The sequence below is a fragment of the Anomaloglossus baeobatrachus genome, chromosome 1 (assembly GCF_048569485.1).
Source record: "Anomaloglossus baeobatrachus isolate aAnoBae1 chromosome 1, aAnoBae1.hap1, whole genome shotgun sequence".
Classification (NCBI taxonomy): domain Eukaryota; kingdom Metazoa; phylum Chordata; class Amphibia; order Anura; family Aromobatidae; genus Anomaloglossus; species Anomaloglossus baeobatrachus.
The window spans coordinates 838,587,250-838,613,428 of record NC_134353.1 but is presented as its reverse complement, the minus strand read 5'-3'; the positions used below and the strand labels follow the sequence as shown (position 1 = coordinate 838,613,428).

General features: G+C 42.5%; 1 protein-coding gene across 2 annotated transcripts in view; it reads left to right on the top strand.

Annotated features, from left to right (window-relative positions):
- VCAN (versican) overlaps window positions 1-26,179 on the top strand; it is a 145,633-nt gene that overhangs the window by 96,247 nt on the left and 23,207 nt on the right. Inside the window, exons 8-12 of one of the 2 annotated variants that reach the window (XM_075325136.1) lie at window positions 1,064-6,988; window positions 7,575-7,691; window positions 10,960-11,073; window positions 20,121-20,279; window positions 20,376-20,458. In XM_075325136.1, the coding sequence (XP_075181251.1) occupies window positions 1,064-6,988; window positions 7,575-7,691; window positions 10,960-11,073; window positions 20,121-20,279; window positions 20,376-20,458 (6,398 nt within the window). The remainder of the gene's footprint in view (window positions 1-1,063; window positions 6,989-7,574; window positions 7,692-10,959; window positions 11,074-20,120; window positions 20,280-20,375; window positions 20,459-26,179) is intronic. The other variant, XM_075325137.1, reaches the window with a different exon arrangement.

Here is a 26,179-nt window from a genome sequence, read left to right as displayed (position 1 = left end):
CCCCCATCATGTCACCCGGGCTGCAGTGACCTCTGATGTCTGGTGATGTCATGTCAACTTCCGGAACTAGAAGTTGACCGGCATCACCAAGACGGAACACAGTCTCTGTGAGTGACTGGGCTTGTGTATTCTCTCCTTCACCACAGAGTGCCGCAAGCACAAGTGATGCTGGGCTGTGATGTGCAGTGAATCTCCACCCACAGCCCAGTCACTCACGGAGACTGTGTCCCGCCTTGGTGATGTCGTGTCAACTTCCAATTTCGAAAGTTTACCTGACATCATCAGACATCAGAGGTCACTTCAGCCTGGGTCACATGGTGAGTAATGAGTGGACAGCGATAGCGCCACTCACAGGCAGAATGGACAACAGAAGGTATTTAGAAAATTCCGCCTGTCACAGCTTTACACCATTTTAGCCACTATGCTTTCTAGTGGACCACACCTTTACTGTACAGAGCTGTGCATAACAAGAGTTTGCAGTGCTCATGGCCCCTCAATCAACTGATTGGTGGTGGTGCCAAGAGTTGGACACCCACTGATGAAATATTCATTTCATATCAGACTTTCATATTCATTGTATGGGTAGGACATTAGATTTTCCGGCTGAAAAACTCTTTTTAGACTCATAATATGTTGTTTTTTCTTACTCAGCTCCATTCATGATTCTATGATGATGTATCAAATGACAAACTCGGATGATGCATTGCAAAGCTCTGTTATTGGTATATGCAAATAATATGTATTACAATTTGGTTACAGTTATTAATTTTTAAGGAAATATGCTATTTGAAATGAAAAAAAGGAGTAAAACTAACAAATGTTTTATTATGTTACTAATTTACTATGTAAATTATGATGCAATGATGTTGCAGACGCCTCACCTCATTGTTTTACAATGTTGTCTGCTTTGCTACGTTGTCCTTGTCTATCATGTTCATTCATGGTAAATATCATGTTTATTAACGTCATTAACTTTATTTACAGTTCATTGGCAATAATACTGCCATATATGCTGGTGCATTAACACATTCACAAGCTAAAAGCACTATTTGTTTTTCAACAGGACCAGTGGACCAGCTTCTTGAAAAATTGGGTATTTCAACACATAACATTAGTGACTCTGTGGAATTTCCATTCTTTGAAATTTTACCACCAAGTTCTTCTGAGGAGGAGACTGAGTGTGACAATACTACTGCAGCTGCTACATCACCATCTTTAAAATTTATAAATGGAAAGCAAGAAATTACACCAGAACCAAAACTATCAAAAACAGAGGAGGCTAAAGGAGACCAGGTTGAAAGTGTCACACCCTCCTTAATTGCATCAGTTACTCCACTCAGTGAAGTTACTGAGCAAAGTGTCCGTCAGACAGACACACCAGAATTTACTTCTGTTGAATCACAAGAGCCTGAAGCAAGTGGTGATACTGAAATTAAAGTGAAAGACCTACCCACTACTCAACCTATTTTAAAAGTTGAGGATTTAACATCAACAGAGCCCAAAACACTATTGCAACCCAGTTCTACACAAGAATTACCCATATTTACTATAGAATCTTCCGGTGATAAAGAATCCGATGTCCCTTCAAGTGCTAAACCAACCATTTTAATTTCTGAGAGCTCAGCAGAAACGTCTTTTAAGCCATCTCCAAGCTATGAACTGCCCGAAATTGTAACACAAGGTTCAGCATCAATCCTACCCACAACAAAAATTATTCTACTGGAGGATGCTTCAACTGTACCCGACTCACAAGTAGAACTAGGAGTTGCAACCACTGGTCCACTAAAACTTATAGAAGCTTCATCTATATTATTTCTTCCAGAAGGATCTGGTGATGAGATAGAGTCCATCAGCAATGTTACAACACCAGTACAAGTATTTAAAGACAGGGAAGAATACACAACACAGGTTTTGAAGGAAGCAAAGATTATTGTGTCTACAGAAACACCTTCTCAGGTCACTTCATCACCTGCTCAAGATATTACAAAAACCAGTTGGGTAGTTACTGAAAGAAGTGAAGAAGACAGCATTTCAACTAAAGCACTAGAAACATTCCAACTTCCTGACGACACAGAGGGGTCAGCTGCAGTTTTTACCACCGAAGACCAATCTACTTTAGAAGTACATACTTCTAAAACTAGTGAAATAGTAGTAAAATCTACTTCTGTAGACACCATCATACCAACAGAGAGCTCAGCTGTTGCTGGTACTGCCAGTATAAGTGCAACACTCAAAGTTAAAACAGAAAAGGTTGATACTGATTCCACCGAGACATCTGTAGCAGAAGTGAAGTCTACAGAAGTACAACAAAGTTCCCCATTGCCATATACTGAAAGTAGCGATATATCAAAACCAGAAATACCTGAGGATAAGGTGACACTAACAGATGCCATTACAGATTCTTCTACCACCATAACTGATCAGCCTGTAGAGCCACAAACTCAACAACCTACAAGTGCACACCAACTGTTTGCTTCTGAAGCCTCAGGAGAGAAAGAAACCGATGATAATATATTTGCTACAACCATACCAACAGAAATAAAAACTAAATTACCTGATAAGGAAAGTACAGAGAAGTCTGAAGTGGTTGAGACATCAGAAGAACCAATATCTACCCAGTTCCCATTTTCTGACAAACATATATCACCAGCACCAACTGTAAAGGATGGTACATATGACATATTTGGATCAGGTGATGTTGAATTAACTTCGAGTGTAGATGATTCCATAATATTTAGTACACCAAGAGCAAAACTCACTACAGGTGATCATAGAGTGTCATCTGTACAAGAGGTCACAAAAGACTCAGTCTCAGAAAAATTCAGCACTGGTTTTCCTTTTACAATTGAGGGCTCTGGAGAGGAGGTGTATTTTACTACTAAACCTTCTGTGTATGCCCAAAGTGAAATAGAAACTTCACAACTGTATACAACAACATCTGTAGAAGAAGCAAAAAAATTATCAACTGAAACAACAGAAGACTTTTTTGGTTCTGGTCAAACTGAATCAACTGTTGATGTCATTTCAACAATCACTCCGAAACAACTTCATTCTGAAACAGCAACAGAAAAGATACAAGAAACAATATCTAGTTTTCCAGTATGGCCTTCCACTGTAGAATCTATATCTTCTGAAAGTGTTAAAATAGAAGTCACATCATTGCCTGCTATTATTGAGACTAAAGATGCAATTGTTAGCACTGCATCTTCAATCACAGAGGAAGGCTCAGGTGATGAAGAGAAGTTGTCCACAGTTTCATTCATAACAAGATCAGAATCCAAAGCAGAACCAGAACTGGAAGATATTATTACAGTTTTGCCAACTATTGAATTATCAAAGAGTTCAGAAGAAGCAAAAACTGCGGAAACTTCAACTGATACACCACAATCAATTCAGTTAAGCACAGAAGAGACTAAAATATCTACACATGAGAGTTTGGAGACAAAGTTTATACCCGTGTCCTCCATCAGTCCCCCAGAGGTGATCACAGAGGTTGCTTCTCAGCTAATAGCCACCTCTGAATATGGCTCAGGAGATGAAGATGTGGTGTTTACATCTTCAATTACTTCCACAAGTACTGAAATATCAGAAAAACTCAGTGAAGGTGCCAGTGTTGTGCCAACTGAGGAATCCATATTAAGCATCGAAACACAAACTAGTCATGCAACTTTAAAAGACAGAGTAACTGCTAGCTTACCAGTTACTGATCTGGGCTCTGGTGATTCACAAGAGGTCTTAGCAATTTCATCTTCAAGTAAACCTGAAACCGCTTTCTCAATTACAGACAAAGAAGATTTACAAACTTATACAAAATTACCCCAGTTAAAGGATGGGATCAGCGCATTGCCATTATTTACTGACTCTGGTTCTGGAGTAGAAGAAGATTTGTTTAGTACAACTGCTCCTATTGGCGAAATAACACAGACGCAACAGCCACAGCTTTCTGATTCCCTAACGACAGAACGTGACAAAACAAAAGAAACAGAGTCATCGGAAGTAGAGATTAAAACAAGTAGTATAATCACTGATCATCCAGAAGTCATGCTAGAGCATAGCACGGTCTCCACAGTTCAGAGACCCAGCAGTACCCAACTTGATGATTTAGGCTCTGGCGATTTGGAAACGATTTCAAGTCCTGTACCAACATCATCCATTGTGGCTGAATTAACATCTATTGGAAGCTATGTAGTTAGTCCTGAAACTGTAGGAACATCAGACGATACACCAATAAAAGTAGAGGAAATAGTGACATTTGAGGGTTCAGGTGTGGAATTAGTAACACACTCAGATTCTCCTATTGCAACATCAGGCACAAAAGAACACATTTTCGCAGTAACTTTGTCACCAAAGACTGAATTTGTCAGTGATTTGCAAGTTTTAACCCAAAAAACAGAAGGTCCAGCATCACTGATCAGTCTTAGCCCAAGCACATCTCATTTACTAATAGACGAAACATACTCGGCTACAGAAGAAGTTTTGCAAACTACGGTAGTAACAACATATCCTATAAGTGTTGAAGATGAAAAAGAATTCATGATTGGTACTGGTAAAACACCTGGCTCAGAAGTAATAGCAGAAAGTACTATTAGTAGTATATGGATATCACAACCTAATGACTCCATAAGTGAAGTAGTTAGTTCTACACCCATTCCATCTGAATTTATTCTGGATGAGAAGACTAGCACACGATTAACAGAGGAACTTCCGTCATCAGCAGTTACTATAGCTGAAGAGAAAATTTCCACAGAAAAATCTGAAGTTGAAGGCTCTGGAGAACCATTTTTTGATGCTACACCCATAACCAAACTCTACACTGATTTGACATCTCCTTCACCTGGAAAAAAAGATGAAGAAGAAATCACATCTGATCCTGCACTCTTGACTAGTGACCAGTATCCAGAAAGTAAAGAAAAAATAACACTGGATTCATTGTCAACTACACAGTCCACAGATATTACTACACAACTTGAAGATGTTACTGGTGAGAATGCTACAACAAGTCCTAAAGAAACAGATGATCATGTTATTTCTACAACAGAAGCTGTAGACAAATCTACATATTATCATGTGCAGTCCACAACTGAGCCAGAGAAGTCTGCAGAACTGTTTACTGAGCAAAGTTCTGGAGATGATATACTTACTGAGAAACCTATTGCTGCTAAAGTTACTACCGTAATTCCAGCTAAATCAGACGCTGACACTACTACCATATCTCCAGAGTCACTACAACCTGATCAGCTAATTCAGCTTTCAACATCTCAACAAACTGAGGTTCATACAGAACAGCAAGGCTCTGGAGATGATGTGTTCACTAAGGAACCTATCATTGATGTTAAAGTTACTACTCTAAGTTCAATTGACTCTACGACGATACCTTCAGAGACAATAGAACCAGATCATCAAATAAAGCTTTCAACTGCTCAACAAACTGAGGTTCATTCACCAACATCTTCTGAAGATGCCACATTCATATTAAAAGAGGTGACAGATGGTGGCATTTCTGTCGTAGAATCCAGAAGAGTCACAAGTAAAGATGATGTTCAGCAACAATCAACACAATTACCAACAAAGGAAAGTAGTGTTATCCAGTCCACAATAGCGGGAACAGTTAGTTCTGATATCAAGAAAACATTCACTGTTCCTCATATTGATTTATTCGAGGGTTCAACAGAGGGATCTGGCTCAGAACTACCTTTGAAAGCTGCAGGTGTAACCCAACAACCAGTTCAAGCAAGCGTATTTGCTTCTACATTCCCTGTGCCCACTCAGAAAGATGTTGAATCAATCAGTTTTCCAAGTACAGAAATCTCTGAAACTGTTTCTGACAAAACATCCACTACATCCACTGTACTAGTCATTGTTAGCAAAGATTTGGATGATGTGACCATGACTGAATCACCTAAAGATGATACCATTTCTCAATCAGATATAGAGAAGACAGAAGTAGGTCAAGGAACAACAGAAGCAGAGCAATATCTCACTTCATCAACTAGTGAGGAAACTAGGCAGGACAAAGTTCAAACTACCCCAAGTATTCTTTCTGTTGAGGACTTCAGTAAAAAAATTGAAGCCTCAACAGATGAGCTATATTCAACATCTAAAATTACTGTCAAAGAAGACACAGTTCAGTCTACAGCAGAAGTTTCATTGAGTTCCACTGATATTCAGGCTGTAACACTTGAGGAGAAAGTTGTCACAGATCAGCCAGATGTTCAATTTGTATTTTCAGCCAGTCCTAAAGCCACCTCTGAAATATCTAAGGATGAATTATTTAGTCCTGAATCTTCCACAAAAGATACTGATGTGATTGAAACTTCCAGGCAACCACAGGTCCATATAACAGACAGTATTAGTGAAAGTGTGCCATCAATTATTGATGTAACAGAGGTGGAAAGTGTCGTGTCAGTCACCGAAGAGCCCAAAGCTCCTGTCACTGTCATTCTTGTCAATGGCGCATCAGATTACACAGGAAAAATTATTCCAAGTACTTTACCATCCTCTGGTGCTGGAACTGACCATGATGTCTCAGGACAAGAAGTTATTGCTGATATTACTGCTACTTACAAACCAACAGGCATTGAGTCAATTGATGCAACAGAAAGCCCACCAGAACCTTCTGATGTTACTGAAAAAATTCAAATTCAAACAAAACCCTCCCTTACATTTTATGTTGTGGGAGGGAAAATTATCACCATTGAGAGTGAAAGTTCTGAACGTACTAATGAACCAGACATTGAAATAGATTCTGAGGAGAAGGCTGTGCCTAGTCCATCATTTTACATTGCATCTACAGAAAGTATTGAGGTAGTACCAGCTGGCCCAGAGACTGAGCAGAAAACACCAGAACTTGTTGGACAAACTGAAGAGGCTGAAATAGTCAAAACTGGAACAGAAGATACTCCTTTTGAGAGAGTGACACCACTACCAGATATTGATATCCAGATCTCTACTAGTAATAATGTTGATGAAACGGAACTTCGCATAACAAGTAAGATACAAGTATTTTATTTTATTCTTTTAAGTACAGATTTGGAGTGTAGTTTTTTGGTGTACAGAATTATCCCTGGTTGCGTGATTGCTCTTTAATATTATGTCTTTATGTATATATATATATATATATATATATATATATATATGTATGTGTCTGTGTGTGTGTACAGTATCCATCATTAATCATTACCTTTTGCCCGAGGATGGTCTAATAATGTCAGTGCTGTCATTCATTGTCATTGGTTGCATAGCTTTACTGGCAATGTTTCTCACTGGTCTTCATCCATATGTGCTCTTTCATGTATATATGTATCTGTGCATTATATTAATTCAGCAATTGAGTTTTTACATTTCTTCAGCATTATCTTCATATTCCAAAAGGTAAAGTTGGCAATGAGTGACGTAGACATACATAATGAAAGAAAAACATCATGGTCACCAATGGTTAATATGAGACAATAGACAATAGTTAGTTCTATAATATATACTTTATTGTATACTTTATATTGTCAGCTTTGATAAACGTGTCAAAATTCTACTCCACAAAGTATTCCACTAATGATCCTGATATCAACTTATTGCAGCCCAAGATCCTTGCAAGGTAAATCCTTGTCAGCAAGGAGGAACATGCTATGGTCGTGGAGCTTCCTCATATGTCTGCACGTGTATGCCTGGATTCAGCGGAGAGCTTTGTGAAATCGGTATGTAAGGGAAATAGATATTCAAGTAAAACTGTAATAACTTGGCAGAATCATAAAGAGAACCAGTCAGGAGATTTAGGGAGGACAACTACCATATTTTTTGGTTTATAAACTATACTGGATTATAAGATGCACCATAAATTTAGAGACAAAAAAGGGAAAAATATGGGGTCCGTCTTACAATCCAGTGGTCTCTTACGAGGGTAAGATGGCAGCGGTGGTGGAAAATGGTAACAGGAGGCACGGGCGGTGATGGAGCAGGGTGATGCTATGAGCAATGCAGGCAGTGGATGTCCCAGATGCTGTGAGGTAGGCAACTTCCAGAAACTGTCAGTGGTGAGGGCTTCAAAGAAATGGCACCCGGATTCAACGCATGTGCAGATTGAGCTATTGGCTCAATGACAGGCTGAGAACTCATCTGCGCATGCGCCACCTCCGGGTGCCATTTTCCTTAAATCCGCTGCTTGCAAATCAATGGGCTAGAGGCGGCACATGCGCAGATGAGATCTTGAGCTGAGACCTCCATCTGTGCACACACTGCCTCCGGGCACCATTATTTGAACCCCACACCGCTGACATGTTTAGGATGATCCTGCCTCACAGGCCCCGGCACTGCCCGCCACCACAACAGCCCCAACACAGTCCGCCGCACAGGCCCCAACACAGCCTGCTGCCGCATAGGCCCCAGCACAGCCCGCTGCTGCACAGGTGCCAGCACAGCCTGCTACTGCACAGGCCCCAGCACAGCACAGTGCTTGCCTTCTGTGACCCCTCTCCACCACCTCCCAGTAAGGTGCATTCGGATTTTAAGACACACCCCTTATCTCATTCTCCTTACAATTTTTTAGGTGGAAAAGTGCATCTTATATTCCAAAAAATACGGTAATTACATTGCTAGACATTGGCGGACAATGACAGACAAGGGCCCCTGTGCAAGAACAGTATACGGGACCCCTTTGCAACCCAATAGCTCATCATAATACACAAGTCCACCTGCTTTGGATGTGGAAGTGTCCCCCTTACCCCATGCGCCCCTTTGCGGCTGAACAGATTGCACCATTGATATATCCCCCCATGTTGCTAGGTAGGGAAGAAAAAGACAAGTTTGAAAACCTCTCTTTATGTTCTTAATCATGTGGTTCTCAAGGGTGATGGCGACACAATCTTGTCTCCGGAAGACAGCTTGATTTGCAAATTACTTTGGAGTCAATCACTTCCCATAAGGTTATATTTTTTATAGGTTCATTCTCAACTTATTGTACTTATGTGCTCATATTTTGTAGAATTGGATGCTAAACACTCAAACTAATTACCTCTGATGGGAATAAGAAACCCCCCTTTATCACTGATGACAAAAAAAGATCTCCTTTCCACTAAAATGCATATAGATGAGATCATCCAAAAAGCACAAGACATATAGGCTTCAATTCATCAAGGCTCATGATTTTCTTACTGCCCTTGATGAGTGGGTGTGTGTATGAGTCAGACATTCCTGATTCATTAAGAGATGTGCTCCTCTTAATGAATCTGGCTTGTTTAATGAGTAGCATGCTCCTCTTTGCACCAGTTACTCCAGTCACTGACTGGAGTAGATTTTTAGTGTAACAAACATCACAGCTAGTTATGAATTAGATGAACTGTGACGTCACACTTCTGTCCAAACCCCACCAGCATGAAAAGACCAAAAATCACAACATTTTTGCGCAAACATTTTGCAACTTTTTAGAACAATTTTCTCCAGAATTTCTGTCAAAATTGCATTGAAAAATCAGGGCCTTATTGATAAACTATACTGCTCAGAAAAATAAAGGGAACACTTAAACAACAAAATGATATTTTAGTGTTCCCTTTATTTTTTTGAGCAGTATATTATGCCTATATTAGAACCAGGATAAGGAAAACATATTTACCATCATAATTATTTATATACGTGGGTCACTCCCAAAGCATGTGAAAATAGGAGAAAAAAGGAGATTAACAACCCAAGTAATATGAATAAAATAGTCCAAAGACATCCTCTTAATGAAAAAAAGTACAAAATCTTTATTAAGAATTTATCAATTAAATAATTACAAGTGGGAATATAAAAAGACAGAAAAATTAGCAAGATAAACAAACAGGTGCAAAGTGAGAGCTCCAGGGAGCACCATAAGTCAGAGAATCAAGAAATGGGTGATTCAGTCAATCAAATCGTTCCCAGATATTGAACAGCAGAGCCCTTGTGTAAAGTATTTGATCATTCCGAAAGTTTGGAGGAGTACAGCATATAGCCAGCCTAGTGACAAAGCTATATAGTGTCAAAGTGCCATAAACCCATTCAATAGCTTGATTTTCTGACTTATGGTGCTCCCTGGAGCTCTCCCTTGCACCTGGTTGTTTATCTTGCTAATTTTTCTGTCTTTTTGTATTCCCTCTTGTAATTATTTAATTGATAAATTCTTAATAAAGATTTTGTACTTTTTTTCATTAAGAGGATGTCTTTGGACTATTTTATTCATTTTACTTGGGTTGCTAATCTCCATTATGCCTATATTGGTAGATGTAGAAACTTGGCACTCAAGATCAAAGTGAATAGTGGTTTTTATTGTGAGGAAGTTGTAGGACCAGCACAAGCACAGACGTTTCGGTCAAAAGACTTACATTAGTGTATTTGCAGAGGGTCCTTGGAAATATAGTAAAGTGGCAAGCGGTGTTACTGGATACAACCTAGTGTCCACCGCTGACTATGTGGACACCGCATCATACCCAGCAACACTGCTCGCCATGCTACTATACTTTCTGAGGACCCTCTGCTCGCACACTGATGAAGGTCTTTTGACGGGTTGTGCTGGTCTTGTAGGACCAGCACAACCACAGATGTTTCGGTCAAAAGACCTCACAATAAAAAAACACTATTCACATTGATCTTGAGTGCCAAGTTGATACATCTACTTGAGACGGTTTTGGACCCTAATTGTACACCACCCCAGAAATGCCGTGTATCAACTCACTACATCTTTTGGTAGACCTCTGAGTTACTAAGTGGGATCATTTGTCTCCTCTCTCTTCATGTCTCTTCTTATTTCAAAAAAGAGGAAGGAACAATTCTTATAAAAGTTCTTATTGGCAAAGTGGTCAAGCTTGAGATCATGTTTAATTGTTTTTGAAAAGAGATTGTTTATTACATCTTCTTTGTGAAGATATAATATGTAGTCTACTGTCTAGTACCTAGAAAAATAGCTGGTCCCACTGTATATACGCTTTTCCTGACTCAGCTTATTTTCCGCAGACATTGATGAATGCCAGTCGAACCCCTGCCGGAATGGAGCGGCTTGTATTGATGGTGTTAATTCATTCATGTGTATCTGTCTCCCCAGCTACAGTGGAGCGCTTTGTGAGCAAGGTAAAATAATATAATTGCAATGATTTAATATCAGAAGTAATGAAATATGAAATATCCAAGTGGCAATAACTGGGCAATGGTCACTATCATAGATGCCTCCAGTGGAAGCTACACAAGCCACCCTCATATAGACTCCTTATATCTGGGTGGCCGGGAGCACCGATCTGCAGGAAGCTTCGGTTACAACATAGAAAGTTATATTAGAAGCATTCGTCTTTGGTGTTAGTTTCCAAGAACATCTGCTTTATCAGTGACATTTGGACAACTACAATCCTCACAGGACACTTAATTCTTTATTTTACCATAGATCATTTCCTAATACATTGTAAGACAATGATATTATTACAGTCTGTAACATGTCAATTTCCCAATAGAAAGTGCAATCCAATATTTCGCTGTCGCCATATGGGCTGAGAGTGACGGATCCTCGTTGGAAAGAGAACCAACATCTTTATTTGATTTAAAATGTTTCACTTTAATGGATAATTACTCTTGATTAAGGAAGCGGACCCATGCTATACTTTGAAGTCTCAGTGCGGTGGACCGGTCACATAAGAACAGCAGATGTTGAAATGTGCTAATAGCGATGGAGAAAATAGGAAACACATCTTATTCTGTAATATCAACAGCAATCTAAATCGCCTAAGGGTGCAAATCTACTCAAACACCATAGCAAGTAATGAAATAGTCCTGTCTCTGGAGTTTGACCTGGGCAGTAAGACGCTACAGTATGCGCTGACTGGTCAGAACATTTCAGCCATACAAAAAGCCATTGTTCCAGATAACAACCTTCCCCCTGTGTGTTCATTGCATTACCAGTTGGCTAAGGCAGTTTTGGACATGGTGGTTGTTAGTTTATGGCTTTGTCTGTTGCTATGTGGTCACCTAAAATAATATTTTGCTGTAAATAGCTCATTAGACAATCTCAAGTGTTCAACAATAAACTAAACTGGAAAATCCCTGAGACATATGACATTTAAATTGAAAAAAAAAAGGATATTTAGTTTATCACTTATATAGCGCCATAAAATTCTACAGACATCATCAACGCTGTCCCCACTGGGGCTCAGAATGTAAAATCCCTATCAGTATGTCTTGGAGGGCTCCCGAACAAGCAAGGAGGAAGCATAAGCTCCTTACAGATGTTTTCCTTGATGAGATTTGAACCCAGGACCCCAGAGCCACCATGATGCCCAACAAATGCTTCTGGCATCATTTCACCATTACGTATAGGCTCCTTTGTAGAAAAAATACGATTAACATACCTATTTTACTGGATGGCTAGATTATAGAATTGGTATCAGGACTAATTATGGTATATTACAAGCATTTGAAGAAAGGTTATGGGTCCCCACATCAGTAATTTTGGAATTTTTCTCCAAAGACTAGAAGACTTAAAGTAAGAAGAATGTGGCAACATTCATCTATTCTTCACGTAACATCTAAGCTATTTTCAGCAGTTAGAAATACTGAAGTTCTTCCCAGTACATTGTCCAATGGGTCACTTTACATAAAAAGGAATCTGTCAGGAGGATTTCACATCCCAAACTTTGTATCTGTGCATGTAGTTCTTTCAAAGACAAGTCCATCTATACTTTTACATGACCAGTCCAGTCCTCCACTACTGAGAAATTAGCTTTTGAATTGCAATGCAAATGAGGTTGAAGGACTATGATGGTAAAACCGAAATCTCCGTCACTCCAGCTCTATTCCTGCACAGTACCGCCTCCACTTCCTTGACTGATAGCCTTGATGCTGTGTGACTTCAGGCAATGGAGCTTACTGGGCAGGAATAGAGCTGGAGTGACAAAGGCTTCAGATCTACTATAACTCTTTAGTCTCATTTGCATATAAATTCAAACAGTGATTTCTCAGTAATGGAGGAAGAGACTGGCCATATAAAGGTATTGCTGGACTTGTCTTTAAAAGAACGCTATGACAATACACCTGACAAAAGTATAAACGTAACATTTGTTTTTGAACTCAAAGATCTAAGACTTTTTCTCTGTAATAATCATGCTGTCTATTCAGCATCTCGATAAGCCACCTGTGAGGTGGATGGATTATCTTGACAAAGGAGAAGCGCTCACTAACACAGATTTAGGCCTCCGACACACATCCGTGCCGCCAGTACATGTTTACCATTTTTTGCACGTACCGGCGGCACGGAGACACGTTCAACAATGCTACCCTATTGTAGCAGGCACACACACGTAAAACCACACGGAACGTGTGTCCATGTGTGTTTGTACGTGTGTGCGTTTTTCTACACGCTGACATGTCCACGTTTTCTCCGGCATCACGGGTGTCACACGGCCCACACCCGTACCACACGGATGTAGTGTGGATGCGGTCCCGTGTGACACGCGCCGGAGAAAACACGTGTCAGTGAAAAAAACCCAAAATATTTACTCACCTTCTCCAGCTCTCCTGTCTCTGCCGCTGCTGCCACTTGCTGCCGACCGCCGCTCATTATTCTCATTTAATATTCACTTCACTGCGTCCGGCAGCAGCAGCAGCGGGGAGACGGCAGGGCTGGAGACCGAAAATCATCACCACGGACAGCAGTGCGGACCACGTGAGAATGCAAATTACCGGTTCTACGTGTGTTATCGCGGATAGCACACGTAGAACACACGTGGACCGCACGTACCCGAGACACGTACTTACCACACGCAACACGCAGGGTAAATACGTGTCTCGCGGCACGAGCGTGTTTTTAACGGAAGTGTGTTTCAGGCCTTAGACACATTTGTGAACAATATTTGAGAGAAAAAGGCCTTTCATGTACTTGAAAAAAAGTCTTAGATCTTAGAGTTCAGCTCATGAAAAAATAGGAGGAAAAACAAAAGTGTTGCGTTTATATTTTTGTTCAGTGTATAAAAAATTTGGGAGTAAAAAACCTGCTGACAGATTTCCTTAAAGCAGATTTCCTCAGAAAAATTAATGATCATTTATCTAATGGTCTACCAGAGTGAGAAATGTGGCCACCATCATATAGTAGCCCATCATGTGGCATGGGCGCTTTCGTAGCTGGTTAGACATTTCCTATTTTATCACTCAGTAACAGATTTTTGGTTCCTCGTCTCTGGGTTTAATTTTTCCTTTACTTGAGGGCTTTGCAGTAGGTTTGGGAATGGAGCAAGATATCCTCAGCCAAATTTCCATTCTGCCAGACAAAATAAAGCTGTATTAGTGATGTAGACACTCAGGTCTGGCAGGAGACTACATTTTGCCGCGTCAGTCCTGAATTCATTGGAATGAGGGAACTGCCAAGTAGATTGATCATGTACCACGTTGTACCACAGGATGGGTGTGGGTTAATGCTTAGATTAACTTTTACTACTTGTAGTTTGGTCAAATTTCTGCATTTCGCATAAAACAATAAGTGATTTACGTCTACAAATTGTGCTCACACCTAAAATGATCTCATGCTGAAAACAACCCAGGTCCTAAACGATAGGTATTTAGCTTTCTATGATCATATAGAAATGAAGGGGTTTTTTTTTTAATGTAGGACATAAATATCTGAAAATGAAATTATTTTGCCGTTCTGCATTTTTCATTTACGTAGTCTGCGTTCTGTATAATTTGCCGAGTTTGCAGATTTTCTCTCCTAGCTCCTTAGCTCAATGTCCTCCTGTAGCAGATGGAGCTGCGCTGGCGAGTTTTAGTGCTATAGTTGCACAATCGTACTATTTAAGCCATTACTTATCTTTACACAGAGAAAGGACGCAGGTGCAGGGAATATAATACTTTTCATACTTATGGAGCTAACGCTAATCGACTAGTACCGGACAGCACTCTCAAACCTTTTAACAAGCCGAATGTGACACAATATTTGTAACAAGTATTAGACAAGTCGTCTGATATCAGGATCCATAATTAGAAGCACTTGTCGCAGAATGCTTATTATGTTATGTAGGATTTATGTGAGCAGTATCTGCCCTATAGCTCAAACTGGGATTCTTGTCCACTAAACGCTATACAGTAGCTGAAAGAAGAGCTTTTATTAATAAATCAATATTACATCTAAAAATAAACAACTCTGAAATAAATCTTATCAGATATCACACTACAAAGTTGCTTATCTTCACGAGTTCTATTGATTAGTGAAAAAAAAAAAAATGACACTGATGGATACTTTTTAAAGCCCAAGTGCCAAAGTTATAGCAAACCCATTCCCCAGATACCAAGGGTCATTTATAGAACTAGTCTCTTATTAGAAAATGGTTTTTAGGTTCCCCTAAAGGGTACTTTACACGCTGCGATATCGGTACCGATATCGCTAGCGGGCGTATCCACCCCCGTCGGTTGTGCATCATGGGCAAATCGCTGCCCGTGGCGCACAACATTGCTAACACCCATCACACGGACTTACCTGCCCTGCGACGTCGCTCTGGCCGGCGATGCGCCTCCTTTCTAAAGCTATGTGCGCACTAGAAAAGTGATTTTTCTCAAGAAAATTTCTTGAGAAAATTCTAGGAGTTGAAGATTACCGCACCTGCGGTAAAAAACCGCACCAAAACCGCGGGAAAAACGCATGCGATTTTGCCGCGGTTTTTCCGCAGGTTGGTCCCTGCGTTTTTTTTATGCTGAACTGCAATAAATAATATAGATAATAGATAGATAATCGATAGATAGACAGATAATGGATAGAGGGAAAGATGGATAGATGAATAGATAGATAGATAGATGAGAAAGACCTATATAATGTTCCACCTCCCTGCATATTCTAAGCTGGCACCCTTTAGTGACTTTCATGTGGCACTAAAGGGTGCCTAGCCTTGTATTTAGCCAAAAAATAAATAAATAATTTAAAAAAAAATGACGTGAGGTCCCCCCATCTTTTGTAGCCAGCTAGGGTAAAGTAGACGGCTGCAGCCTGCAGACCACAGCTGGCAGCTTCACCTTGGCTGGTAATCCAAAACAGAGGGCACCCCACGCTGTTATTTTACATTAAATAAATAATTTAAAACAAAAAACCTGGGGTCCCCCCCAAATTGGATCACCAGCCAAGGTAAAGCGGACAGCTGGGGTCTGATATTCTCAGACTAGGGAGGTCCACTGTTATTGGACACTCCCCAGCCTAAAAATAGCAGGCTGCAGCCGCCCCAGAATTGGTGCATCCTGTAGACATGCCAATCATGGCGCTTCACCCCAACTTATCCCGTTGCCCTGGTGCGGTGGCAAACAGGGTAATATATGGGGTTGATGCCAGATGTGTAATGTCACCTGGCATCAAGCCCTGGGGTTAGTGATGTCACGCATCTATCAGATACCCGACATCACAAACCCAGTCAGTAAGAAATAAAAAATAGACAACAAAAAAAGTTTTATTTGAAAAAACACTCCCCGCATTCCCTCTTTCACCAATTTATTGACAAGAACAATCAAATCCGGGTCCAGCGTAATCCAATAAGGGAGGGTTCCACGGCGATCCATACCATAGTCACTGTCCCAGTCAATGAAGAACAGAAGGTTCCCCATTGGCTGGGAGAGTAATGCAGTGACCTGAGCTAACATCAATAGGTCAGCCCAGGTCACTGCAGGGGATGACGAGCGCTGCCATCAGGAGGTTAGATGAGATCATTACCTGCTGTTACGATCTCCTGCAGTCCTGCCATCAGTGCTGTCACTGCCTTCTATGCTCGCCGCGTTCTCTGCAGTATCACGAGAGCCCATGACGTCACCGCCAGTGACAGTCTCGGGCCGCGGGCATGGACAGCAGTGACAGCAGTGACGTCAGGAGGCAGGAGATCATCACAGCAGGTAATGATCTCATCTCACCTCCTGACAGCAGCGCTCGGCATCCCCGCGGCTGCATGCACTGCTGTGTGTCAGTGTCTGCCTGCGCTGCAGGGTGACAAACTGCTGATACTGCGGGCAGACACTGACACACTGCAGGGCAGGCAGCCGCGGGGCCGGAGCGGGACACAGACTGCACGGGCACCTGGAGGTCACACGGAAGTGCTTCTGTGCGGCGTCCAGGGAGTGAGACGTGTGTGTTTACTCTGCTCCGCTTCCTCTTCTGTCATAATGACATCACTCCCTGCAAAACCACAGGCAGCGATGAACATTACCGCAGGTAAATCGCGGCTATACTGGGGGTATACTGCACATTATTTGCTACCTGCGGTATACCCCTGGTATTTCGCGATTACATTACAGTGAATGGAGTGAAATACCGGGGGTATACCACAGGTACCTGCGGAAAAGAAGTGACATGCACATTTTCTCAAGAAATTTTCTCAAGAAAATCTTCAGAAAGAATTTTCTTGAGAAAAAAACGCAGTGTGCGCACAGCTATTTTTTTTCCCATAGGTTTTGCTGGGAAATGTCTGCAGAAAGATCACAAGCATTTCTCAAGAAATTTCCGCAACAAAACCGCGGGTAAAACCGCTGGTAAAAACGCCTAGTGCGCACAGGGCCTAAGGGGGTGGGTCGTTAGGCGTCACAGCAACGTCACACGGCAGCTGTCCAAAAGAAGCGGAGGGGCGGAGATGAGCGGGACGTAACATCCCGCACACCTCCTTCCTTCCGCATTGCCGGTGGATGCAGGTAAGGAGATGTTCGTCGCTTCTGCGGTGTCACACATAGCGATGTGTGATGCCGCAGGAACAAGGAACAACATCGCTACGTACGAGACAACGATTTTTGGTGTTTAGACGACCTCTCCAAAACCAACGATTTTTGTCTCTTTTGCGATCGTTTAAGGTTGCTCGTATGTGTTACACGCTGTGATGCCGCTAACGATGTGCGTCATAAACACCGTGACCCCGACGATAAATCGTTAGCGATATCGCAGCGTGTAAAGTCCCCTTTAGACTCAAAGGTGCAGATGGTACTGCAATCTCTGCACCCTGTATACTTACACCACTGATTATACTACACATACAGTCATGGCACCCTTGAAATTGTTTGCACCCTTGAAATTGTTCCAGAAAATTAAGTATTTCTCTCAGAAAATTATTGTAATTATACATATTTTGTTATATAACCTTTTATTTCTTTTGTGTATTGCAACAACAACAGAAAAAGAGAAAAAAAGGCAAATTAAACATAATTTCACACAAAACCTCAAAAATGGGTCAGACAAAATTGTTGGCACACTCAATTAATATTTGGTTGCACATCCTTTAGAATAAATAACTGCAATCAATCGCTTCCTATACCCATCAACAAGCTTCTTACACCTCTCAACTGGAATTTTGGACTCTTCTTTTGCAAACTGCTCCAGGTCTCTCATATTTGAAGGCGCCTTCTCCCAACAGTAGTTCTAAGATCTCTAAACAAGTGTTCAGTGGGATTAAATGGGGCTTTACACGCTGCGACATCGCAAATGCGAATTCGTTGGGGTCACGGAATTGGTGATGCACATCCGGCCGCATTAGCGATGCTGTTGCGTATGACACCTATGAGCGATTTTGCATCGTCGCAAAAACGTGCAAAATCGCTCATCGGTGACATGGGGGTGCATTCTCAAAAATAGTTACTGCAGCAGTAACGAAGTTGTTCCTCGTTCCTGCGGCAGCACACATCACTCCGTGTGACACCGCAGGAATGAGGAGCCACTCCTTACCTGCCTCCCGGCCGCTATGCGGAAGGAAGGAGGTGAGCGGGATGTTACGTCCCGCTCGTCTCCACCCCTCCGCTTCTATTGGGCGGTGGTCCAGTGACGCAGCTGTGACGCTGAACGAACCGCCCCCTTAGAAAGGAGGCGGTTCGCCGGTCACAGCGACGTTGCCGGGCAGGTAAGTAGTGTGACAGGTCTGGGCGATGTTGTGTGGCACGGGCAGCGATTTGCCCGTGTCGCGCAACAGATGGGGGCGGGTACCCACGCTAACGATATCAGTACCAATATCGCAGCGTGTAAAGCGGCCTTTAGACTCATTGCTGGCCACTTCAGAACTCTGCAGCACCTTGTTTCAATCTATTTCTTTGTGCTCTTTGAAGCATGTTTGGGGTCTTTGTTCTGCTGGAAGACCCCTGACCTAGGACACAAACCCAACTTTCTGACACTGAGAATTACATTGCAACCCAAAATCTTTTGGTAATCTCCAGATTTCATGATGCCTCGCAACCTCAACTCCAAGACTTCTTTGAGCCTCCACCATATATGACTATAGATACTGTGTTTTTTGTAGGCCTCCTTCCATTTTCAGCAAACAGTAGAACAATGTGCTTTACCAAAAAAGCTCTATTTTGGTCTTGTCTGTCCACAAGATGTTTTCCCAGAAGGATTTTGGTTTACTCTCGTTCATTTTGGCAAACTGCAGTCTGACTTTTTGTGTCTCTGCTTAGTGCGGCACATACAGAAACTATAGTTAAAGGAGTATTCCTATCTCCATGATCCCATCCCAATATGTAGTAGGTGTAATAATAATATTAGCAAGGACCTCCAATTAGAAATGAAGTATAGTTCTCCTGATATAGCCATGTCTCTCACCTCATGTGCAGGGCATTGTAGCTTAGGTATGCATGGTTACACCCACTCATATAGTGACAGTTAGTTTCTCATGGGCGTAACCATGGATACCTAAGCCGCAATGCCCTGCACATGAGGGAAGAGACAGAGCTATATCAGGAGAATATTACATTTCTAATTGGAGGTATTTGCTAATATTATTATTTTATTATTATTATTATTATTATTATTATTACACCTACTACAGCTTGGGATAGGATCTTGTAGTTGACAATACCCCTTTAACTGTAGTGGATGATGGGATTTTCAGTTGCACCTGGGGTCCTGGAGTTTATTAGGGTCCAAAAGGTACTTTTAACCTATATAAGAACACCAATACAAATATATAGCTAGAATAGTTTGGGAACCTGTTGGGAGATTTTGAACTTCAGGTCATGCCACTAGCTATTGTAATATCTGTCACAGTCGGTGCACCTTACCAAGACTTGTGTTAGTTCATATTTTATAAAGAGAAAGCTGGTTATAGTATAAGAAAATGGTATTAGATAACGGAATACTTGTAGGGTACTGGGAACTATATCTTTGCACTTATAAATAACGTCTTATGCATTCTCTTTAGACTCAGAGGTCTGTGACTATGGCTGGCATAAGTTCCAAGGGCATTGCTACAAATACTTTGCTCACCGACGCACTTGGGATGCAGCGGAGAGGGAATGTCGTGTCCAGGGAGGCCATCTCACAAGCATCCTATCACAGGAGGAGCAGAACTTTGTGAACCGTAAGTACCAATGTGGAAGTGGAGTTGATGTGGGTTTGTGTCCCGTACAACCTTTATTTACAAATGTGTTTTCCTACTCATCTTCTCTCTTGTAAGGTTTGGGTCATGACTACCAGTGGATTGGGCTGAATGATAAGATGTTTGAAAATGATTTCCGCTGGACTGATGCCAGCACACTGGTAAGTGCCTATATAAACACGTCGGGAAATTTGCACAATTGACAGTGGATGTGATTTCATGTTGTAAATTCTTGCTTGTGTATTTTTACAAAGATCGTGAAATGCTACAAAAAGATACAAAACCTGAAATGTATTAAAACTGTTAGTTTGTGAAAAAAGCAAAAACTATAGGATCAGGGATTTTCCTTACTTTCTATTTATATTGTTGTTAGCCTGGAATAGCTACTTTGTGGCTGTATACAATTTTCTTTAAGAGGAAAGTATCATTAATTTCATTCACATTTTTAGACTAGAAATAGTTTTTTGGAAAACAAGAAATTGAACAAAAAAAAAGCTTGAATTTTCCCTTTAGGAATCCAGTAAGGTGCACATGATGAGAATTTGGTGAGTTTTTTACATCGGTATTTGTAAGGCTGCGCGTACATCAGCGGTATTCTGCCGCAATGCCGGATCTGTCAAAAATGCGGTACAATACAGTGGAATCGCGGGAAGATTCGGCCGCATGTGACCGCATGTGACCTTATCTTGCCGCGATTCCATTTAACTGTATTGAACTGTACTGCATTTCTGACGAATCCGACATTGCAGCAAAATACCGCTGATGTGAAGCCGGCCTAAGCCAAAACCAGGAGTCGGTATAAATACAGAAGAGGTAACGTGTTACTATTATACTTAACATTGGATTGCCCCACTCCTAGATTTCTTTTACAAATACTGAGGTAAAGATCTCACCAAATACTCAATGTGTGCATGAGGCCTAAGGGGTCACTCAGATGTGAGCTATTTGTCACTCAGGCAAAAAACTAACCAAGTTTAATTAGTGCTTTTGATCAGATTTTCATGTTTGGTCCGCATACCATGTTTTACTGTCAGCATTTTATAGTTTTTCTTGTATGCAAAAAAACCCCAAACTGCTGAAGGTTTCTCCAGCTTCTACGATCAAACAGTAAGTGAAAAAACATAAAACATACGGATGATATCTGAGTGCTGCCAAATTTTTTCACTGGCCCCTAGACTTAAATTTTCAAGTTTAATCTCCGACTTAGGCGGGCTTTGCACACTACGACATCGCAGGTGCGATGTCGGTGGGGTCAAATTGAAAGTGACGCACATCCGGCATCGCATGCGACATCGTAGTGTGTAAAGCCTAGATGATATGATTAACGAGCGCAAAATCGTCGTAATCGTATCATCGGTTCAGCGTCGGCGTAATCCATAATTCCGCTGACGCGATGGTCCGATGTTGTTCCTCGCTCCTGCGGCAGCACACATCGGTGTGTGTGAAGTCGCAGGAGCGAGGAACATCTCCTACCGGCGTCACCGTGGCTTCCGTAGGATATGCGGAAGGAAGGAGGTGGGCAGGATGTTTACATCCTGCTCATCTCCGCCCCTCCGCCGCTATTGGCCACCTGCCGTGTGACGTCGCTATGACGCTGCACGACCCGCCCCCTTAGGAAGGAGGCGGGTCACTGGCCAGAGCGACGGTCGCAGGGCAGGTGAGTGCATGTGAAGCTGGCGTAAGGATAATTTTCGCTACGCCAGCTATCACACGATATCGTACCTGCGACGGGGGCGGGGACTATCGCGTGCAACATCGCATCGGCTTGTGATGTCACAACGTGCAAAGCCGCCCTTAGATAAAACTTGGATCTGTCTCTATACATGGACATCTGAATAGCCCCATCGACTATAATAGATACGAATTTTATCTGTGAAAAATTCGAATAAACCGAATGCGTGAAAAACTAATGTCTGACTGTGCAATAAAGGGGTTTTCTCATAAACAAAGTTAAGTTTAATAGATCTCGGAATAATAATAATTTCCACAATTGGATATGTTTAGAAAAAATGTTCCTGTGCTGAGATAATCTTATGTAGTTCTCCTACACACACTATAGAAAATCTGCTGCAAATCTCAGCAGAAATCTGTCAGATTTTAAGCAAATAGGCTTAAATACTCAGATCCATAAACAGTCACTATTTTCCCCATATAATTTAATATATACCTCCAGATAGGAAGAGAGACAACCAGTACGAGGAGCCCTCCAATGATATGGGAATGATTTTTTTTTTGTTTTTTATGGAGCTAGGCCAGTTTCAAATTTTTAATATTCCTTCATGGCATGTCCGGACTTGCTGGGGGTTTCCTGACCAGTATTCAACAGCCTCAAGTAAACCTATGATGCTGTTAAGTTTGGACCAAGAGAGCCAGTCTGGACATCAGGATCTGTAATTAGATCATGAATGATGGATGTGTGAAATCAGCCTTGGCCTTAAAAAAACCCCATGGCCCCGACTCAAAGTGTTTTCGCCAGAAATCTGTTGTAAAACTCTATGATAAAGTACAAAATGTTTGTGCAACTTGAGGGTGTACAAAAATGTTGCGACTTTTAGCATTTTCACAGCAGTTTTGCCCAGCTACACCAAAGTGGACAGATCTGAGGGAGAACGGCAGTGGAACAGGAGCGTGAGGCTAGGAGCTCCTCTAATTCATGAATGGACTTGAAAAAATATTGTACTTTACTCTCCTGGTACATTTATAAGGGCCTCAAGTATCAGATGTTTCGAGTATTTACTGAGAGCAATCATTTTGCCAGTAAATAATGGAGCTAGCTGTAAAAAGAGACAATGTCCGAGCTGTGAAACCACAGAAGCGTGCCATAGACCGCTGTTGTGAGATGACTTAATCTGCTGTGAGGATAGAGCGTCCGTAGAGCCAAGGGCCACTTTTCCATAAACATCGTATCTATGTATTTAACATCATACAGATCGTAGGGTATGTTAAGCCAGAGAACAGTACCTGGCAGAGGCCGCACGTTGCACAATTGTAGCTGGTCTTCACAGCTCAGCGTTTTGTCCGTGTACTACATATCAGGCATGCTGCCACACTGTCAGACTCACTTAGAAACCAAACTCTAGATATTTGGAAATGACACAAGCTTGAGGTTTGGACATCGTTCAGTTTAATTACTTGCCTAGCTACAGCAAAAGTTACTCAACATCTCCACATAACAGATGCCTGTGTCCAACAAGACAGATAGAGACATGAGAATAAGACAATTATGGGATTATACAGAAAATGTTCTTATTTTTTTCATTGATTTTTTAAAAAGTTTTGATTACTTAAATTAGGGCAGATACATGGTGTTTTATCAAATATAATGTGGTGTAATTGGTTGTTTTGGGAGCAGCTGCATGCCCTAAAATGTCCTTAACGTGCCAATCATTTGATTTGGAGAAGAGTCACAAACCCACCTCCTGACTTTGCGTTTTTGCAATAGATCCGCAGGGCTGCATGTAATGCGACCTCTCTCAGATCTGCAAAAGAGGAGATTTCTCAATTATTTATCTGAGCAGTGAGGGTCCAATACCCGAGTCCACGACACCAGTCAGCTGCTGCTCATGTGGAGGCCAAATGTACAAAGTGCACACAGTCAGAACATCCAGGCTTCATTCATGGTAAGGCCAGAGTCACACTTGCAAGTGCCTCGCGTATAACTCGCGTGAGTCTCTCATTGCATCACTCGTCATGGCCGCACACTCAACGGACAGGAGCGTCGCAGCTGCATAGAGATACATGGAACCGACCCGCTCCTGTTTTGAGAATTTGAGTCTGTGCCGGGTGATTCAATGAGACACTCACGCGAGTTACACGCGAGGCACTCGCAAGTGTGACTCTGGATTAAAGGACATTGTCAGGTAGCTTAGCTCAGCTCTGTGCACTGTGTAGTAGGCATTGTCAGGTAGTTCAGCTCAGCTCCGTACACTGTGTAGTGGACATTGTCAAGTTGCTCAGCTCAGCTCCGTACACTGTGTAGTGGGCATTGTCAGGTAGTTCACCTCAGCTCCGTACACTGTGTAGTGGCCATTGTCAGGTCATTCACCTCAGCTCCATACAATGTGTAGTGGGCATTGTCAGGTAGCTCAGCTCAGCTCTGTACATGTGACGCCCTGGCCTATCAGGTCGTCACAGGGTATTGTGCAATATGCCCTTCTGCACAGTATCCGCATCCTCCTTGGTTACGGATCCCTGTCTGTTGGTGTTGCTAAGAGCCAAGCCAATCAAAATCCTAGGAACACTTTGCACCACACCCAACCAGACACACCATTGGGGGGCCTGAAGGGAATAGGGCCACCCACTTGGAGGGTTGGTAAGGGGTGGTGAAAAGTGTAAAAAAAGAAGAAGAGTTGGAAGTGGAGAGTGAAGGGTGAGGATCTGGGCTCCTAGTAGAATTCTAGGTTGCAGACATTGCTCTGGGCCTGGTAGGAGCTGGAACCCCGGTTGCAAGTGATCGTGCCGAGGAGGGCAGCCGGCAGCCTTGAGCCATCTCTGGGCAGGGGTCAGGGCACGACGGGGTACATGGACCCTAGGCCGAGAAGTAGCTTAATGCAGCCCGGTAATTTACCCGGCGGGGGTGAAGTCTTCAGGATTCATCCCTCACCCACTCCAAAATCGGGGTACTAGCTCACCGATGGGATAGGACTTTCCCAAACACAGTCCAGAAAATCCCGAGCGTTAACCCTGAGAGCAAGCTCACTCCGTTAGCCATACAGGTAAACGGGACCCGACTAGTTCCATACTACTGGCTCCAAATAGTGAAGAAGGTGCCACGGAAAAGGTCACAGGCTTACAAGCAACACCAAGGGCACGGGTCCAAGCATTCTCCCTCTTTGCTGCAGCAGTGCTCAGTATTCTGGTTTACAAGATGTCAGTGTCAGTATTCTTGGACTGAGTGAGTACTCAGAAACCCTTTCCTCCCCAACGGCACCCACCATCACCGGGCTCCCGGGGCAAAAAAACCCTACCCACGGAGGGGTTAAACATCCTGCTGCCTTACCACCACCAGGTGTCCCTAACAGCAGCGGTGGTACCTTATCTTACCACGCACCGTGGGTGGCGTCACAAACTTCTACCCCCCGTACATAGCCCCCCTTCATTGAGTGACTGCGCGACCCCCGGGTCCGGAGACCCCTTGAGCCACCGCAGATCTGGATCTGAGCAGCAGCCCGGTTGCTGGCAAGGGGGCGCCACATACACTGTGTAGTGGATATTGTCAGGTAGCTCAGCTGAGCTCTGTACACTGTGTAGTGGACATTGTCAGGTAGTTCAGCTCAGCTCCGTACACTGTGTAGTGGACATTGTCAGGTATCTCAGCTCAGCTCTGTACACTGTGTAGAGGGTATTGCCAAGTATTACAGCTCAGCTCCGTATACTTTGTAGTGGACATTGTCAGGTAGCTCAGCTGAGCTCTGTACACTGTGTAGTGGACATTGTCAGGTAGTACAGCTCAGCTCCGTACACTGTTTAGTGGGCATTGTCAGGTATTACAGCTCAGCTCTGAACACTGTGTAGTGCACATTGTCAGGTAGCTCAGCTCAGCTCTGTACACTGTGTAGTGGGCATTGTCAGGTAGCTCAGCTGAGCTCTGTACACTGTGTAGTGGACATTGTCAGGTAGTACAGCTCAGCTCCATACACTGTGTAGTGGGCATTGTCAGGTATTACAGCTCAGCTCTGAACACTGTGTAGTGCACATTGTCAGGTAGCTCAGCTCAGCTCTGTACACTGTGTAGTGGGCATTGTCAGGTAGCTCAGCTCAGCTCTGTACACTGTGTAGTGGGCATTGTCAGGTAGCTCAGCTCAGCTACATTTTATAGTGGGCATTGTCAGGTAGTACAGCTCAGCTCTGTACACTGTGTAGTGGGCATTGTCAGGTAGCTC